The following is a 16,078-nucleotide window of genomic DNA, read 5'->3' on the forward strand; positions in this document are numbered from 1 at the left end:
TGGATGGCTGTGCTGCTTTCTAGCAATATCTGTGAACAAAATTTAGACAAAAATGGAAAGTAAAATTTCCAAGTCCTGAGCGCCACCAAAAAATTGGGCAGAAGTTTCCCCAAGGGATTTTTTGACCCCACAACCGCCTAGCACAAAATCACATTTCTCATTAAAATATTGTTAAAATATGCCATCTTATCTCAAGACAAATGAATTCAGTGAACTATTCAGTAAAAAGTCATCTAAAATTTGTCCTTTTTCCCCCACACTATACATATAGTATAGATATAGAATATACATGAAAATATATCCTAGAATCTTTACACCGTATAGTAAAACATGTTAAAGAAATTGAGCTGTAGTAATTACTATTAACGTTTCAAACTTGTTACGTCGTGTTGTACTGATACACTAGACCACATTGCTCACACTCTTTGATATAGATCTAGTTATACTAATAATAGTTTAATCAGTTGCCTTTAATATTTGCAAAATGTACAGGTGTTGTCAGTCATGCTCGCAGATAAAGTTGCTGGTGTGATTAGGGATGGCCTTAAAATAACTTAAAAAAATAACTGTAAATTAAAATAAAATAAACAAAACTCAAACTCAGAAATGATCATTTCCAATTTCAACTGATATTAGTAGAACATGACATAAAACGGTATTTAAACTTTTTCATCAATAAAAATTCTGGATCTGGCAAACTTTATATGAAGAAAAGTTAAATGCACTGGCCTGTTAAGGAATAAACATGAACGGTCTATACCCGCAATGTTTTGAAAATGCTGAAAGTTTAGGAGCACGCATTGCTGCGATTGCCGTAAATAGGAGGCCGGCTTGCTAGAACGCGCCTTTATGTGCATGCGCTCGACGTACTGGCCACACCTGAATCAAACAACGAGGTGGATGATAGTATAACGTCTTTTTTGGAGGGGAGGAGGGAGGGGGCACGCCATCATACTGCCTCGTGATCGACGCAATGAGAACCCCTGTTGTAACTGAATTTCCTTTGCTCATGATGTTGATGACTTTCGACGTAAATGCGCTCGCAGTGCGGGAAGCAGCTCTGAACATGCGCTTTCGGCCTAACCTCCTCCGTACATGCTCAGTATGGTTAACTTGCATTTCCTGTTTCCGGGTTAAGACTGATTGTTTTGGAGCAGGCGTGTTTAGTTAACAACGTTTATGAAATAAACACGTAAATTAATGTCAAGCCCGCACAAGATAAGCGACGTCTTGAGAGAATGCGAGGGGAGGGGCGTTACTATTACGAGTGTTAGTGCCTCAACATGGCTACGCTCGTGAAAGCAAAACAACGAACTGAAACGCATGTTGGGTTCAATGTTCAACTAATATCCGGATTCATTTGAGGCAATTTTTCCTCAATTATCCAGAGGAATTTTCATGAAAACTTGAAAATCCGGAATTCTGGGAAAATCCGAAGGACTTTCATCACTGTCACAAGAATCACCGGAGTGCTGGTGCCTGTCCAAGCTATGTTTAGGCAGGAGGTGAGGTACACCGTGAAAATCTGTAAAAAAAAAAAAAAATAAGCTCTGCTCGGAACGTCACAAGAGGCAATGTTTCACAAACATTTAGTAAAGATGGACAGTGTTTTTGGCCACTGATAAACGGAGGAGAGTGTAAGTGATTTTTAAGAGACTATTAGATGTGTAATGCAGTGATTTCCAACCTTTACGGAGTGAAGACATGTTTTACAATTGGTAAATCTCACAGAAAACCAACATGATGTATGTGACATGACGTATGTGTGAGCTGAGTGGTCGGTAGTGTTTTTTTTTTTTTTAACCAACTATACTTGGTCACAAATTTTAACATCAAATGGTAACCATTTAGTAGTCGAGTACTCAGCTAAAAGTAACAGACTCTAAAAAGACTTGATCACGACATCACTACAATATAGTGTTTATTTCAGAGAATCCATCTATTCAGCCATTTTCTGAGCCACTTATCCTCACGAGGGTCGCGGGGGTGCTGGAGCCAATCCCAGCTGTCATTGGGAAGTTGAACTCACAATCACAACTAGGGACAATATACGGTCTCCATGTTTTTGGTATGTGGGAGAAAACCCACGCAGGCACAGGGAGAACATGCAAACACCACACAGGCGGGGCTGGGATAGGAACCCCCGTCCTCAGAACTGTGAGTCTAACACTCAACAGCTGTTCCACCGTGCCGGCTATTTCAGTGAATTCATCCATCCATCCATTCTCTACTGCTTTTCCAGGTCGGGTCGCAGGGGAAATAGCTTCAGCAGGGATACCCAAACTTCCCTTTCCCCAGCCACTTCTTCCAGCACTTTCGGACGGACCCCGAAGCGTTCCCAAGCCAGCTGAGAGACATAGTCTCTCTAGCGTGTCCTGGGTCGTCCTTGGGGTCTCTTTCAGGTGGGACATGCCCAGAACACCTCACCAGGAAGCCGTCCGGGTCACCAGGGAGGCATCCGGTCATTTCAGTGAATTCATTTAAGAAATTTCAATTAAGTTTCGGCTGGAACAAATCAGTGTTCAGTAATTTCTATTTAAAAAAAATAAATAAATAAATAAAATGCCCTAATATTTCACAGCGCTGCACCAATCACTGATCACATCCTGGCTTCTACACAGTTTCCATTTCTGTTATCAAGTCATGCTCTTTTCGTCAAGTCATGAGATAAACCGTTCAATCTTTGTTTTGAGAGCAGCTGGCTTCTCAGAAAAGGGCTTTATTTAAAAGATCATTAGCGAGGGAAATTAAGGAACCCATCACCGAAGACCACATTTTATTTCGCATTTGCCGATATGATGACACTAAGTTTCATATTGTCAAAATCACCTTTAACCTGTGTCGCTGTTCAATGTTAAAGTTGCACTGAGAGAACGGGGGGGGGGGGGGGGGGGTATGTTGATATGCTGAACTTCAGTCAACCTATGAATTTGCCAATTCTGTGAAATGTGTTAAAAAAGCTGATCACCAGGACCAGGGTAAAATTTTTGCTGGTTTTTAAGTGACAGGCACAGGCAAATAACGGCTCCACCTCTAGTTCTCCTATGTGCCATATTTTTGCTGAATCTATGTGAAAGACTTGTGAAAACCTCCTTTTCGACTTAATACTTCTTTTTTCCGCTCAATTTAAGACTTTTCCATGTCAATCTACTTTTTTTGATCAAATGATGTTGAAATTGAGCTCAACGGACAGAGTCCTCTTCCAAAATTATACTTGTTGCTAGTGTCACCTTTCTAAGCTTGTGGTCTGTTTGTCTGAACATTTGGGGAGGTTGAGCCATCACAGGAGTTTATGAATATCAATAAACAAATGTGAAATCTTTTTGTGATAAGTGCTATTCTTTAAGGGCATTTTCTTAACCATTTATCTTGGACTTCCAAACAGAGGGGTAAAGTGGCCGGGAAAAATGATGGGAAAGGGCTCAGGGGAAGAACTGAGATTGACCCAATAGGTCACGACAGAAACTGGCGCAGCTGCTATGTAACTATCAGATTGTGGTATTGCTGTGAAAGCGCACACACTTGTCCTGCTTTGCTGGGTTCACCGGGGAAAGTCAAGGGAGTAATGAAATAACAAATTAAAATATATATATCTATATATATATATATATATATACACATCATACAAGTATTATACTGAACAGCTTTTGTACATTTAAGGAAATAAAGGAAGAAAATACAACAGTCCCAAAATTCATTTCGTTGTTATACAGGGGCAAAAAGGATGACATAATGTTATCATTTAGCATCATTTCTGCAAGAGGAAGTTATTCTTTGCCCTCCCACAGAACATTTTTGTCCTGAGAGGAAGTATGCAAGCTTAAGGTTGTGCACGTGTGTAGGTTTGTGTGTGTATGCGTGCGTGTATGTGTTATATACTCTGGGAAGCTGCCTACTTTTGGGAAACAAATGCGGATGTCCCACTGATACATAGTGGAGTGGAAGTACCATTCCTCCAAAGTCAAAGTACAATTTTCAGGAAAACTATGCCCCCCAAAACCTGAGATTCTCAAGTAAGTTTTAAATTTTATATGTTTTTAGTTAGGGCGGCACGATGGAACAGCTGCGGAGCATTGGCCTCACAGTTCTGAGGACCAGGGTTCAACTCCCCGCCACGCCTGTGTAGACTTTGCATGTTCTCCCTGTGCCTGCATGGGTTTTCTCCGGGCACTCCGATTTCCTACCACATTCCAAAAACATGCATTAATTGGAAACTCTATATTGCCCCTAGGTATGATTGTGAGTGTGACTGTTGTCTGTCTCCATGTGACCTGTGATTGGCTGGCACCCAGTTCATGGTGTACCCTGCATCCTGCCAGATGACAGCTGGGATTGGCTCCAGCACTCGGACAGAGGAGGAGGCAAACTTTGATAGCCGAGAGAAAACATATATACGAACATACGGGTGCACACAACTTAATTCCACAAGTTTCTTGGGACCCAAAGTGAAGAAAGATAAATAAACTTTTCCAAAATGCTTTACCTTGTGACAGCGCGAGTGTGATTAAAATCAAAAAACATCATGGGTAAAGATTGACCTCCCTCCTAGCCAATGAGATGCCAGGAAGATGCTACGGTGATAGCCAGTGGGAGAGCAGCTCTATCACGCCACACAAACTGAGATACAGGATGTTTATGTTTGGTGGAATTTGGGAAATCCGGCGCCTATTTTTTTTCCCTTTGTAAACTGAATTTCCTTTGTAACTAGAGACAATATTTTTCCAAGGAGGCATTTTATAACCTGAATTCTTTACAGGAGACCTTCGTAAGTAGAGGTACCACTGTACTTTGTAACCATTGGAAGTGCTCCATCTCAACAAATGGCAATGACATATGGGGTCCCTCAAGGGTCAGTTCTTGGACCCCTCTTGTTCAGCCTGTATATGCTACCCTTGGGTCAAATATTCCAGAACTTTAGTTTTGTCTATCATAGCTAGCCAGATGACACAGATGCAGTGAATAAAATAACTATTTGAACACCCTGTTATATTGCAAGTTCTCCCACTTAGAAATCATGGAGGGGTCTGAAATTTTCATCGTAGGTGCATGTCCATTGTGAGAGAGATAATCTGAAAAGAAAGATCCAGAAATCACAATGTATGATTTTTTTTTCACGATTTATCTGTGTGATATAGCTGCAAATAAGTATTTGAACACCTGTCTATCAGCTAGAATTCTGACCCTCAAAGACCTGTTAGTCCGCCTTTAAAAGTCCACCTCCACTCCATGTATTATCCTGAGGTTGTCAGCTGCATAAAGACACCTGTAGTCCCCATACAATCAGTAAGACTCAAACTTGTAAAACGGCCAAGACCAAAGAACTGTCCAAAGACACCAGAGACAAAATTGTACAACTCCACACGGCTAGAAAGGGCTATGGAGAAATTGCCATGCAGCTTGGTGAAAAAAAGGTCCATTGTTGGAGCAATCAATGGAAAATGGAAGAAGCTAAACATGACGGTCAATCTCAATCGGAGTGCAGCCCCATGCAAGATATCACCTCGTGGAGTCTAAATGATCCTTGGAAAGGTGAGGAATCAGCCTAGGACTACACGACAGGACTTGGTCATTGACCTGAAAAGAGCTGGGATCACTGTTTCAAGGAGAAAATCATTCACTGTGTGAGCGGAGAGCGCATCATCCACGTGCAAAGTTGCAAAAGCATCATTCTACGATATCCAAGTGGTCGCCAAATTGGCTGCGTCCTCTATCCATGACGTCACCCGGACATTCGCCAATGAAAACACGCTGTGCACTCTAACTATGGGAGACAAACACGCCCCTTCTGACATGGAAGTTCTTTTTGAAAAAGAGAACACCACACAACCGAGTGACCTTACCGGGGCAATATTACACTATTGTTTCGAGCCATATTCAGATGATATGCGATCACGGCCAAACCGCATCCAGGTCCGATCCACTTCCGCGGCGGAGATGAGCCGTGCTGTTTTAGAGGGTTGTTCACAGACGCCGCAGTACTGACCAACACAATCGAGCAGGGGCGAGCCATACTGCTTTTAGGAGGATGTTCAAAGCATTTTGGCTAACACGGAGGAACGACGAGCTACCCTACCGGAGGTAAAACTAATGGAAACAAATGAGTCCACTTGGCGGCGCCACTGTCCTTTACATCACTTCCTGCTTCTTCTCGAAAACAAATCCCTCGAGAGGATTTTCATGGCGGGAGTTACAAAAAGCTGTACACGTCAAAATCATGTTTTGTGGTGAAAAAACACATGGGCACATATTGGCTGACATTTTTTCATTAACATACTAAAAATCATCCATTTCATGACAGTAGCCCTTTAAACCAGCACATGTCAAGGTCTGTCTTAGGTTGCCGATACAGAGGAGTCATGTGAGAAAGTTTTGTGGTCGGATGAGACCAAAATGGAACTTTTTGGTCATAATTCTGCTAACCGTGTTTGGAGGAAGACGAATTATGAGTTCTATCCCAAGAACACCAACCCCACTGTGAAGCATAGCGGTGGTAGCATCATGCTTTGGGGGTGTTTTTCTGCACATGGGACACGACGACGGCACTGTATTAAGGAGAGGATGACCGCGTCCATGTATTGTGAGATTTTGGGGAACAACCTCTTTCCCTCAGTCAGAGCATTGAAGATGGGTCGTGGTTGGGTCTTTCAACGTGACAATGACCTGAAGCACACAGCCAGGAAAACCAAGGAGTAGCTCCATAAGAAGGATATCAAGGTTGTGGCATGGCCTAGCCAGTCCCCAGACCTAAACCCAATAGAAAAACTACAAAAAGAGCTCAAACTCTGTGTTTCTCAGCGAGCCCAGAAACCTGTCTGATCTAGAGGAGATCTGGATGAAGGAGTGGAAACGTTTGACCTCTGTAATTACAAACAAAGGCTACTGTACCAAATATTAACATTGTTTTCTCACGTGTTCAAATACTTTGCAGCTGTATTACACAAACAAATCTTTAAAAAAAAAAATCATACATTGTGATTTCTGGATTTTTCTTTTTAAAATATCTCTCTCACAGTGGAAATCCACCTACGATGAAAATTTCAGACCCCTCCATGATTTCTAAGTGGGAGAACTTGCAATATAGCAGGATGTTCAAATACTTGTTTTCTTCACTGTATCCTGGACACAATAGTGACGCGAAGTAAAGCTAATGACATCATTGATCGGCTCAGCGAATGATGACAACGAAGCCCATCAACCGATCAGCATAAAATGCTCATGTTCAGCCGCTACTGATCTCACCAATCGAATCGGCGTAATGTCTAATTAGTATTTTTTCCATTAAACAAAACCTTTGCTAAAAAGTATTTTCTGAGAGAATATAAGCGCAATTTAACACATCATCAACTCAACAAACCATCTGATTTTCTATATTCTTGATGGGTTGCACTCCAGTTTAAGTGTCCATTTCCACCAGGCTAGGCATTTTGACAGGCTGTCATTTGGGGAGTGCTCATCACATTGCTAATTACTAATAAAGGAAAAACAATGTAAACGAATAAACATTAAGACCTCATCTAGTGGATTAATTACATTTTGTATTAAGTGTTAAGTAGTTAAATTAATTGTATCCAAGTGCTTTTCAAGTCTTTGTGATTTTGTTTTAATAACGAAAGAATAGTGATAGCATTGAGGAAAATGTTTTCAAAACAAACATCGCAATAAGAGTTCTGCAAAATAAGTACAGTGTATCCTCTAAAATTGAACAACCTTGAGAGCTCACAACAATATAACCCAACTTGTTTTAGTATTCACTGTGTTTTACAACCTTTTAACATGTGTAAGACAGTAAAAAAAAAGGAGTGCCGAGAGGACTTTGTCTCAATGCCCTCAGTTAGGGCATGTACTCAAGCAGGTGCAACTATTTGTTCCAAAGACCTAGAAATTTGCTTTGAAAAGAGTGAAACATTTGTCCCACTAGCAAACTGCAGTTGACCCCAAGTCTGCTCCTCCAAGAAAGAAGGAAATTCCCGACACGGGGGACTAAAATGACAACCAGACCCTCAGACCATCCAATCAAGAATATCAACTACCACTGTTGAGGATATTCATTAGAAGAGAGGTTTTGTAGTTGAGTAATTCGCCATGATTTTTCCTTCAAAACAGGAACCCGACAATAAATATCAGTGGCTTAAACGCATCTACATTTAGATAACCTGACACCGAGGAGCCCTATTAAATAATCGAGTACCGTAATTTCCGGCCTACAGAGTGCATATGATTATAAGCCTGAACCAGTACATTTGGAAACAAAATACCATTTGGTACATACATAGGCCGCATTTGTGGAAAAGCCGCAAGTGCCCACAATGAAACCCACGTTGAAACAAGATATACAAAGAAAGACGGTACACAGAAAGAGTTTTCAAAGTTTTAATACCTTAGCTTAGCTTAATATAGAAGTAAATGCGGTAGCACAAACTGGGCTGGTAAAAAAAAAAAAAAAAAAAACATACCGGTAAAAAAGAAAAAACAGCACTAACAGGGTCGGTTAAAAAAAAAAAACTAAATCACTGAGACACAGCAGTAACACAGCAGAAACGTGGTAGCGGGGCGCAAACGCTACTTAAAGTGAAGTTAAAAAAACGTACTGGTAAAAATCCCTGAGACACAGCAGCAACAGGGGTGGTTAAAAAAAAAAACATACCGGTAAAAGTCACTTCCTCGGCACATATATTCCGCTGGGAGTCACTCTTACGTTTTCCGCTCAAGTGCCCCCTTGCGGCCATTAGAAAAAAATAGCAAACAGCATAAGCCGCAGGGTTGAAAGCGTGTGATAAAAGTCGCGGTTTATAGGCGGGAAATTACGGTAATTCTAAGATTTGACTGATATTAAAGGAGGCACGCATGTATTTGTTTATTTTTGTCACTTATTTCAGAAAAGTGAAACCGACTCTAAACCCTCCTTGCACACGGCGCATTGCTCATGAAACAGTGAGCTGCTGGCAGAATGGCTTTGGAGGTGTAAATGCACACAACTGAGATACTTTAGGGAAAGTTAACTACTTATTACATTCACTAGCCCGGGAGCTAACAACCTAGTGAGCTACAGACTGGAGGGTAACAGCTCGCTCGGTCTCGCTTGATCATGGCAACATCCTTTAAAACAAGTTACTAACTGAAGAACCGTAGTCTATGTCCAGACCCAAAAACAGTCCCATACAGACTCCACACTATAGCCACAAAACGTTGAGGAAAAGACAGAAACAGTGCTTAAAATGGAATTATTAGTGTCATTTTTGTTTATATTCCTCAGCGGGAAGCTCACAGTGAGAGCACTTATTAAAAGTCCATTATGTGAAACACTATTATGAACCAAAACACAGGTTTTGATTAAACACAACCACTAAAATGGTTTGGCTGTCAAGATGTGTTACATTAAAATATTTACAGTTGTTTTGTCATTGTTTGATCACAAGGCCAGATAGAAAAGGGGGAATTCCAACTTTATTTTCCTTCAGCACCTCATTCGAATGCATAACTTTCTCTTTTCAGCCCTAGTTGTGAATGTGAGTACATGTAAACAAAAGGTTATTTATTTACTCGGGGTCTACTCTGGGCGAGAGGCAGAGTAGACCCCGAGTAAATAAAATAAGGTGGGATAGGCTAAGTAAGTAATATAGACATGAACTGAGCATGAAAATAAAATATTTTAATTATTGCTTAATATTACAATGCATTTACAGTGCACATTAAATTACAGTGCATTCCTCAATATTACACTGCATTTAAATACAGGTAGACTTCATACAATTTACCTCGTATTATTTTGTGCTGTACTGAGCATAGTTTTTCAAGGGAGGGGAAAAGACATGCGCTGGTTTTCACATGTAATATGTATGTTCTAAAATTATTAACATTGCACTATATATATATATATATATATTATATATATATATATATATATATCGCAGGGTTAAAAAAATGGGGCAGTTTTTTTCATACTGTGCAGCCAAAGATTAAAGCATTTTGTGATCAGAGTTTGTGGTATATTTAGGATTTAATCTACTAATATAGGCAATTGAAAACATTTTTAGAGGGAGGATCTAGATGTTGCATTTTTTTTTTTTTTTTTGCTATTCAGCACAGATTTTTGTCCCTAAGCCCCGCAAATACCTTGAGTTCACTGTGTATTCAAGGTGCAAATGCCCCAAAAAAGTGACATTATGCCAACAAAGCCTGTTATATCTGCAATACTTGTGGTCTGTCTTGACAGAAATGACATGTAGTGCGTGAGAAAATAGAAGTCGTAGAGAGGAAGTCTTTTTTTTCGGGTTAGTGAGTCACTCTTCAACAAAGTAGCCCAAGGCACCAGTCAGAGAGCGTCTGTCACATTGGACAGTATCATTTGAACATGTGGAAAGTCACAAGGCCAATTAACTATTTTCACGAACAAAAGGACAAGTAGACAAAGGCAGTTTTATCTGAAAAGTAAGTTACCAAACGAAAAATCTTTGGCAAATATATTTATATATAATCAGTTTAAAGTTACTAAAAACAGCAAGAAAGTAAATCTTACCTGATTGTTGCACGTCGAGTGGCTGTTGGAAGGACGTTTCACCGTCGCGGTGAATCTACGAGGGAGGGAGGAAACAGGAAGACTGAATCAGCCTCAGCAACATGTGACACGCGTCAGCCGGCGAGACTAAGAGATGCGGCGATCAGGAAGTGTAGGAAGAGAGGCGACTGCGAGGCCCACAGCGTCCCCAAACCCGAGGGATAGGGGGAAAGGCTCAGATGGGTTGACTGTGAAAACTATACAACAACTGTGTATGTACGCAAGTGTACGTTGTGTGTGAAAACGCGCAACAACCTTTCAGGGTTAGTTTTCGTTACAGAGCAATCAAAGACAGCCCTCTCAAGACTGCACCCCCATGTCTTTGCAGGTGGCTCTAAAAGCTTCGGTGGTTTGACAGAATTGACTGACATCTCACTCAACAGACCCTTTGTGTAATGGAAAGAATAGATAATGAATAGATAATGGAAACATTTGACAACCTCTGAAAAAGCTTTTTTTTTTTTTTTAACTTTGTATCACAGCCATCTTTAGAATTCTGTGATGGACCTTGCCCTTGAAACATTACATCGCTTAGACTATTTGAAAGCTTTGCGATGTCAAGAACGTTAGGACAGGGTCAGGTGGTTTTTAATCTTGGTGTAAATCTACTGAAACAATTTTACTAGATGTGGTTTCCAACTCAATGTTTAAATGTAGTGATTACATGGAATTTCTTGTTGTTGTTTTAAACTGACTTTATATCCATATCAAGTGGCTTGACAACACTCGAATATTTAATAAGAGTTTGCCTTGTGGTGAAGCATTTTATCAATTCTGTGATGGACTACATGAAACACCAGATCTTTTCTATGATTTAAAAACTGATTCTGGCATTACAGTAAACTGATGATTAAATTCTTGTATGGACTACATGAAGCTTTGTAGGTTAGGAACATTTATTTCATATCGTCATTTTTTTCAAATCTGCATGTTTTTTACAGGATACACTACACAAGCTTTTAAAACTTAGTAGGTAAGAGTCAACTGATCTTAATTTTGGGACAGAAATTACATGAAACAGTGTATCTTTTAAACAACTTTTAAAAAATTTGTTAGTTGATAACTAATTTTTCAGTCAAGTGGCTTTACTGAAAGACATTTTTAAAATACCACAATAGCTTTTTTATGAAACACATCCCATTTTTTGAAAAGTTTCTTCTCCTTCCCTATATGAGTTCTTTTTGGCTCATAACACTACAATGCTTATCAGGAGATGACAGTGAGTCATACTGGTGGTTCGTAGAACCCTGTATAACCAAATGTAAACTAATGAGCTCTCCTCTGAAATTTCACATGATGCAACAACCCAAATACACCCAAAATGGTTGTTCCAAACCATAATGTTCAGTTCAATTTCAAGCATGGCTTCTTAAGATCTTTTGTACATCCTGTGATTATGATAATAGAATTGGGTGGACATGTATGTCTGAAACAGGTGTCTCAAAGAATTTCATCATGAAAACTCACAATAACTTTGTTCAGGCATTTAAAATTTTAATACGGCATACATAATCACCAAAACTGCTTTTATTTGTACTCAAATAAGCACAACTATCTCTCATTCTCACAAGAAAGTCGGTTTGTGGGCAAGCTCACTTAGTGCCGAGGTCATGACAAACGTAAAAAAAAAAAAAATGAAAAAAAAAAAAGACAGCAAAGTCATTGACTGAGCGGAGACCAAAGACAAAAAAACAAGCCCCACAAGTGTGACATTTGCAGAAGGAGTCCCGAGTAAGACAGGAAAGACTCAAGAGTTGAGAAACCTGTGTCTATGGCAGACACGACGCAGCCCCCAACAACTACATAAGTAGCCCATGGGCCTATTGTGAAAATAGCTCACTTTGATGCAACATTGTTTTTTCCGATGAAAATTAAGAGTAATTATTTGAAAATTTAAAAAGCTTGCAGAGATTCATAAAAAAAAATTGTTGCATATTAATAGTTTCCTACCTTGTCAAATAATTGTTCAAAATTATTGTGACAAATCATTAACCTGATGAGTGCCTTAAAAGAGATGAATCTAGCGAATCTAGTTTATCCTGGCTAGGGTCAAAGCATTAATTGTTAATGCTGAATATACTTAGGACTGCACAATAAAATGGAATTTCAAGCATGATGGGAATTTGCCTGTGACAATTGAATGAGCCTGATCAACTGTGATTTATTTATTTTTTTATATTTAAAATGTGAGCAATGGTGAATATTAAAAGTGCGTCATTTGCCACGGTGCCCGCCACCTAGTCAGCCAGCCACCGGTGGTGGAAAATTTATGATTAAGGCTTCATTTAGCACTGCAACTCCACTCCATGGCTAACTTAAAAATAAAACTTGAATTAGCAGTGATGTCCAATGTAGCAGTTATGTAGTAAAATGTAGTAAATCCAGTGTAGTAATATGTGAATCTTTTATTTTAAAAGTTGTCCATTTGAGCATGTTGGCAAAGAGGCAGCGTGTCACAATAGGTAATTATTAACAATTGCTATAGAAGGTACCTTGACTTCAACTTTTCAGATGGCCTCACCACAATGAAATCAGGAAAATCACAACTGTTAAGTTCTTTGCAGTTTCTGACTGTGTACGGCTGAGCAGTGGTCAAGCAGAACAATGGAGAAGTGTTAATTGATGGCTTTTCAACTGAAAGGTTGTTGCTTGCAGTCCAATGTTATTGTGTTTTATGCATTAACCGTATTTTCTTCCATTAAGGTGTAATTCGTGATTGCACTTCGTAATCGCATATTTACCATAAATTCTCGAGTATAATGCGACCTGAAGTATAACCTAAAAAAAAAAAAAAAGAAAAAGAAAAAAATATATATATATATATATCAGGAAAACCCTTCTACCAATGTACAATGCGCACCACCAATTTGCTGCTACCCATATGCTCAAAATATTGGGAATTATATGTATTTGTTTTGTTAGGTTTGTATTGGTATTGTTTTTTTTAAAGAAATCCGTGCAACAATGACTAATGATAATCATTGTGCATATCCTGATGTAGCGGTAATATCTATCTCGGGACAGGCCACAGGACAAACTTGCAATTGTCAGAACAGAATACATCAACCAACTAAAATACTCAATGATGGCATAACATTTTATTAATAATGTTGAGAACACATATTAGTCTCAAATAAATAAACCATTTAACACTGTTTGACTAACATTTTTTTGCATTTAATATTTGTGCATAAAACATTTGTGGATAGTGCAGTTTATCCTCCACATTACACATCCTTGGCCAAGAGTTCAAAAGAAACATCTGAGTCATCTCCACTCTGAAAAACATCCATTTGCACCTTTGGTGCATCACTGTCAAACTCATCATTGATGACTTGGTCCAGTTCTGGTGCCTCCTGCATTGCATCATGAACATCTCATCTTGCTCCCAAAGCATGTCATCCTCTCTGCCATCCATTGCATTTGTGAGGAAAACTTTTCTGAATTCCAAGAGTTTTTGTTCTGCAGCGCAGCTTCTCGGCCTCCATTCAGCTCCAATCTATAGCAGCTTTTACTATGGTATCAGGTGGCTATCAAGACAACATGAGCTCAAACTACGTAGAAACGGGCCTTATGGGCAGATTATTTTTTTAAAAAGCGAGCATTTCAATTGTGTACGCTCTCCTGTTTTTTTTTTTCTTTTAATGCACCCATGACGCTCATACTGCGTAGTTTGAACTCACGTTGTTTGGATACCCACCTGAAGCCATTGAGGCGAGCTATCGTTGTTTCGGACTGCCGCGGTGCTTCTTGTTTGGTGGCGTCATTCACACGAGTGAGGACACATTTCTTTTAATAGCAGCTGCACAACTAGCCGTTGTAATCGACATTTTTTGTCCAAGTTTAAGTGAAAGCAAACTGACGGGCAGTCGTTTCTGATCTTTGGAACAGTACCAAGAAAACATGCTACGCTAAGGATCGTAAAATGCAAGCTCCCCGAGGAGGTCATAGAGGTCAGGTGGGGTGCGGACATTACCATAGTAAATATAAATTTCTAAAATAAGACATCGAATATCATATCGAAATGTACAGTATATGAATACCTTGTTTTTACCTCTCTGTACCTGTGCACAACTATACAATGTGATTGTATTTTTTACTTTTCATCCATACCTAAATATAAGGCGCTCTATTAACTTTTTGAAATTATTTTGGGAAAAATGTGCGCATTATTTTCGATAGATTATGGTATTTAGTTATCCCTTGCTAAAATTTTTGGTAAAGAATTTTTGGGAATACATTTATTTTTTATTCATCATTTATTCTTGTTTCAAAAATTATTTTGCACTGAAAATTGTTACATACAGTTGAGAAAAAGTGTGATGAAAATATTTTGCTGACATGAGGAATAATCGTGATTACAATATTGATCAAATTACTGTAACTGAGATTATTACTATGGCCATAATCAAGGAGGGCTACATTTACCGTAATTACAGGTAATTTGAGCAAATTTGTCCCTTCAGTAGAGTGTATACAATGGGTATTCCTTCACATAAATGAGTACTCAAGAAGTAGCTCTCAGTTTCAAAAAGGCTGGTGACCTTGACCTTGTGTACTCACTCATATGCATAGATCAGGCCTCAAACAAACACATGCACACACAAATCCATGTGCTAACATCGCAAAAAGTTGTATTTGGATATCAAACAGAGCCGACAGAGAGGAAACAAACACGCCAGATTAGCTGGTCACACATATGCACACCCAAAGTAACGTGGCAAACGTAGACTAATTCAGAGTTTGTCATCTCCAATTTTTACTGTACTTTCTTCTCTTTACACGACTCACTATTATCAATGAAGTGATCTTACCCTTTTGCTGCATGGCATGCTCACTCCTTATTTAGGAGGGGTGGATAAAAATATTGATTAATCAATACATTGGAATTTTTCGCCCCGCAATTCATTATTGATTCACTTATTAGCCAGTGAGGAGCGCTGTACATGTGATTCGCATTGTATAAACAGAAGCCATACTTGAACAAACAAAATGTCAATGTCAGGCAGCCGTGGCAGCAGCACCATGAAGCAAGCGACTTTTACTTTTCAGTTTGAAATTTGGGGTCATTTTGGATTCCCCTGTAAATCTTGAACACAGGATAAGTACCAAAGCAAATTGAACAGCAAAATACAATAACTCGAAAACATGTCAGAAGTTGCAAAGCTGTGTACGGAGTGAAGAAAGTGGTTTTGAGGTCTTGAATTAGATGGAAGGAGTGGCTTTTATATCTGGTGATTGGACTTCCAGAACAACTGAACACATATGAAAAAATTACTTCTCATTTAATTTCTAACGAATGGGAAATAATGTCAGGTGTGACTTGACCCAATAATGGAAGTCACACAGTCGCAGGAGTGCTGGAGCCAATTCCACCTGTCATCAGGCAAGAGACAGGGTACACCCTGAACTGGTTGGCAGTCGGAGGCCACAAAGAGACAAACAACAGGCGCACTCACAATCACACTTAGGGGCAATTTAGAGTGCCCAATGAATGCATGTTTTTGGGATGTGGGAGGAAAC

The 16,078-nt window shown here is 39.4% G+C and overlaps 1 protein-coding gene across 9 annotated transcripts in view; it reads right to left on the reverse strand.

Annotated features, from left to right (window-relative positions):
• LOC133498208 (A-kinase anchor protein 13) overlaps window positions 1-16,078 on the reverse strand; it is a 150,710-nt gene that overhangs the window by 59,662 nt on the left and 74,970 nt on the right. For all 9 annotated transcript variants that reach the window (XM_061814771.1, XM_061814766.1, XM_061814770.1 and 6 more), the window contains one exon: window positions 10,517-10,571. In XM_061814771.1, coding sequence (XP_061670755.1) covers window positions 10,517-10,571 — 55 coding nt within the window. The remainder of the gene's footprint in view (window positions 1-10,516; window positions 10,572-16,078) is intronic.

The sequence above is a fragment of the Syngnathoides biaculeatus genome, chromosome 3, assembly GCF_019802595.1.
Source record: "Syngnathoides biaculeatus isolate LvHL_M chromosome 3, ASM1980259v1, whole genome shotgun sequence".
NCBI lineage: Eukaryota > Metazoa > Chordata > Actinopteri > Syngnathiformes > Syngnathidae > Syngnathoides > Syngnathoides biaculeatus.